The following is a 1,026-nucleotide window of genomic DNA, read 5'->3' on the forward strand; positions in this document are numbered from 1 at the left end:
GGTTCTAATCGATTTCATGGTCTGCCAGCTGAGAGGTTGTATCTTTCTCGTCTTCGAGGAGCGGTGGGCAGACAAGCTCGGTTGAAGTGGTCCACCTTCTAAATGTTTTAATGACCTACATTGTATCAATATGAGGGGAACAAGAGGAGGAGAAAAAGGGGGAGGGGGCGGTTGATATATTTACGAGTATATGGCTTAAAAAAATAAAGGAAGTGAAAATGAAACGTACAACTCAAAGTCCACATGTCCTCGACAGGAAATCAGTTCCGAGATGGAGCCGGTGTACTCAAACTTTATCGACGGCTCCCCTGTGAATCCTGACGGGATAGTCGCCCTGCACGAGGCGGCTAAACACATGAATCTGTTGGGTGCCATGAGAGACAAACCGTACCTCTTTCCGCTACACAATGTCGTCCTTGACCCTGAGACAGGAGAGGTCAACGGTCAGAATGTCATGCACATGGGACAGACGTGAGTTGTTGTGAATGCTTTACGTCGAAGATATGTTCAAAGAAAGCGGAATAAAAAAAAAAGTTATATTGGAAAATAACATCATCATCCTACTCCACCTCCTCCCTCGTCCTTCTTGTCCATGTTCTCGTCCTCGTCCTTCGCCCGCACCCCTTCTTCCTTATTCTCCTCCTCCTCCTTTCCCCTCTCCTCCCCATCATCGGTCTCCTCAAATACATATAATATACTGAACGCCATTAAAAATACAACACTTCGTTCACAGAGTCTGAACAGGTTTTTTTTCAAAGGAAGATAGATTAAACGAAGTGGTTTTGAACTAAGGTTCCGACTCGTTTTCTTTGATGCAAGCCTACAGCAGCTCAATAAAATAATAGGGGATTTACAGCATACACGTAAAACATTTAATTTAAAAGTTGACTTATTTTCCTCAACACTACTCTTTAACGTTCGCCAAAGAAACACGATTCGAGAGACGGGGTGAGTATTTTTCGAGACTCACGTGGAGCACGTGGAGACGTCTAGACAGCCAGGGGATGACACAAGCTTACACTGAAA

The 1,026-nt window shown here is 44.4% G+C and overlaps 1 protein-coding gene across 1 annotated transcript in view; it reads left to right on the forward strand.

Annotated features, from left to right (window-relative positions):
- LOC101853557 overlaps nt 1-1,026 on the forward strand; it is a gene marked incomplete in the record, with an annotated part of 15,263 nt that overhangs the window by 6,945 nt on the left and 7,292 nt on the right. The window contains 1 exon segment of the mRNA XM_005099014.3: nt 257-471. Coding sequence (XP_005099071.2) covers nt 257-471 — 215 coding nt within the window.

Source organism: Aplysia californica, unplaced genomic scaffold (assembly GCF_000002075.1).
Source record: "Aplysia californica isolate F4 #8 unplaced genomic scaffold, AplCal3.0 scaffold00199, whole genome shotgun sequence".
NCBI classification, from domain to species: domain Eukaryota; kingdom Metazoa; phylum Mollusca; class Gastropoda; order Aplysiida; family Aplysiidae; genus Aplysia; species Aplysia californica.